The 2891-nt window shown below is 53.8% G+C and overlaps 1 protein-coding gene across 1 annotated transcript; it reads left to right on the top strand.

The window, feature by feature from the left end:
* The first annotated feature begins 921 nt into the window (after positions 1–921).
* Positions 922–2884, top strand: LOC130191525 (PTB-containing, cubilin and LRP1-interacting protein-like). The gene has a single exon (XM_056411149.1). The coding sequence runs from the start codon at positions 1479–1481 to the stop codon at positions 2040–2042; it is 564 nt and encodes a 187-aa protein (XP_056267124.1). The 5' UTR covers positions 922–1478; the 3' UTR covers positions 2043–2884.
* The last annotated feature ends 7 nt before the right edge of the window (positions 2885–2891 follow it).

The following is a 2891-nucleotide window of genomic DNA, read 5'->3' as shown; positions in this document are numbered from 1 at the left end:
TCTGTGTGTGTGTGTCTGTCTGTGTGTGTGTCTCTGTGTGTGTGTCTGTGTGTGTGTGTATGTCTCTGTGTGTGTGTGTGTGTGTCTCTGTGTGTTTGTGTGTGTGTCTGTCTGTGTGTGTGTGTGTCTCTGTGTGTGTGTCTCACCACAGGCTGTGGATGTTCTCCCTCTCCTTCTCTTTCTTCTGTGCTTTGCGTTCCCCTGTTGACGATAACTTTATAACTTTATGATGAACACAGAACATTGTTACTGAGAGAGTTTTAATGTTAGTCACCATGGATACGGAGCCTTCATGGTGACCCCATGATGACCCCATGGTGACCCCCTGCCCTGAGAACTAGAGATCCTCTCAGACCCTGAGGGGGTCTGAAGGGACACAAAGTTCTTAAGGACTCAGAACCCGCCTCAGACTGTAGACCTCCAGGGAGAATCTGTTACATATACACGGTGGTGATATGTCACCACACATGCTCACGCTTAGGCCTCACACACTTCCATCGCTTTGGTTCTACAAAGCGGGTCCACGTAGTCCTGCACCAGCAGTGGGGCGGCACGGTCGCCTCACAGCAAGAAGGCCCTGGGTTCGAATTCCGGTCGCTCCAGGTCCTTTCTGTGTGGATCGTGTTCTCCTCGTGTTCTCCTCGTGTTCTCCTCGTGTTCTCCTCGTGTTCTCCTCGTGTTCGTGTGGGTTTCCTCCGGGTCCTCCGGTTTCCCCCACCATCATAAAGACATGCCCCGCAGCCTCACCCCGGCTCGTATGGATGTGAATGAATGTTGGTGGTGGGGGAGGGGCCGTAGGTACTGATTGGGGGAGGGGCCGTAGGTGCTGATTGGGGGAGGGGCCGTAGGCGGTGATTGGGGGAGGGGCCGTAGGCGCTGATTGGGGGAGGGGCCGTAGGCGCTGATTGGCTGCCACGCTTCCGTCAGTCTGCCTCAGGGCAGCTGTGGCTCCACCACCGGATGACTGTGTGTGTGGCTACTGAACTCTGGACTCTGTAAAGAGACTTCGAGTCTCTAGAGAAGCGCTATATAAAATAAATGATTATTATATTAATATATATATATTTATATATTTAAATATATATATTTATTTATTCATATATATATATTTAGATATAAAGAATCGTCTACTTCTTTCATGCGTGTGTTTGATGATGATTAAGAGTTCATGTATTCACCTTCTCGTGGATCTGATAAGTCACATGACATGGCGTCTGATGAAGCTGAACATGCAGACACGGCCTGTGTTGAGGGTTATGGGTGAACGTTCCTTTAGATCCTGGTTAATGACATCATCCCTATGATTTCACTTGAATGTCCATTTCAATGGTGGAGTTCCTCAGGGAACTGCTCTCGGCCCACTGGTGTTTTCATTTGGTAATGCAGGAACGTCTCTGAAGGGTTAATAATTGTGCCTGTGACTTCCTGAAGAGTCCTAATAATAGGAGTCTTTCAGAAGGACAGGGAGCAGTATATTGATGTATTATTGTACGGTGGACCTCATGTTGGTGTTTGTTAAAGTCTCATGGTCTCCGTGTGTCTTCCTACAGGTGGCCTACCTGGATAAAGTGGCGATCTCTGGGACCCAGTTCCTGTCGGGCTGCACAGAGTCGGCGGTGGTGGGTCTGGTGGAGGGTCGGGCCCTCGCCCGGCAGCACGGCACCGATGGCAACTCCCTGCTGGAGATCCGTCCCTTCCAGGTGCGCCTGCACCACCTGGACGGGCACGGCGAGGCCTCGGTAACCATGGACACCTACCAGGTGGCGCGGATCGCCTACTGCACGGCCGACCACGACGTCAGACCCAACGTCTTCGCCTGGATCTACCGGGAGATCAACGACGACCTGACCTTCCAGATGGACTGCCACGCCGTGGAGTGCGAGAGCAAGCTGGAGGCCAAGAAGCTGGCGCACTCCATGATGGAGGCGTTCCGCAAGACGTTCCACAGCATGCGCAGCGACGGCCGCATCCACCAGAGCGGCTCGTCGGACGACTTCAACGAGGACTCGTCCAGCCCGGAGGACTCGACCCCGGACGATTGAACTGGAACTCTCCTGAACCCCCGAGGCCCACCCTGACGGAGCGAGGGGGTCACTGGACAGATGCGCTCTCTCTCTTCCCCCCCCCCGACCACCACATGAACTGACCCTGTGAACCAACTCGTCCAGCACAATGAAGTAGCGTTTAATTGCTGTCAAGGTGTATGAACAAGGAGGTACAAACGACCGACATCTACATCCAGGGGTACCAGAGCGCTCAATGATTGGCCCTCAGAGACCCCCAGAGACCCTCAGAGGGTCCTTCAAGTCCTCCAGAGGTGGACTCTTCAGCCACCGTGTCCCTCCTGCACACACCTGATCTGCTGACCCAGCTCATGACCGGGACTTACCTGGGGGTCCCGACCCGGAGTTCACGAGTCGGTCGGAGCCCACAAAGTCTTGAGATGTTTAACGACGTGGATCTCTGTCCCGATGCCTTCGACCTCGCTCATAGCAAACGAGGACGTGAAAGAAAAGAAAAGCCTTTAAGCACTATTCATATCATCACGATGGTACCTCAGTCCAACCCCCGGACGATGTGCCGGTATAGCTGTTCCTCACCTTGGCGATGGAGGCGGAGCTTCTCCCGCCGTCTCTGTTCGATACTTACAGATGCAGAGCCTTTGTCCGGCCACACGGACATCACGGCTGAGAAGTTCTCCCCGTCTGCGACTCCTGAACCGTCTTTTCTGTTTGAGGGACCGATGCCTCTCCTCCCACGGGGCCCCGCGGGGCCACCTGCCTTTTGTTCTGCAGGTGTAACTGATTACCTGTGTACGTTGTGCGTTTGCATCTCTGTGTGTGAAAGAGAAATGGTGAGGAGGAGTTAGGGGGGCGAGGAGCTGGAAGACT

This window comes from Pseudoliparis swirei, unplaced genomic scaffold, assembly GCF_029220125.1.
Source record: "Pseudoliparis swirei isolate HS2019 ecotype Mariana Trench unplaced genomic scaffold, NWPU_hadal_v1 hadal_132, whole genome shotgun sequence".
Lineage (NCBI taxonomy): Eukaryota > Metazoa > Chordata > Actinopteri > Perciformes > Liparidae > Pseudoliparis > Pseudoliparis swirei.
This window is presented reverse-complemented; position numbering and strand designations above follow the sequence as displayed.

Bases quoted from the DNA above. Each gene is read 5' to 3' on its own strand.
- LOC130191525 (XM_056411149.1), top strand. From the start codon at position 1,479: ATGTATTATTGTACGGTGGACCTCATGTTGGTGTTTGTTAAAGTCTCA.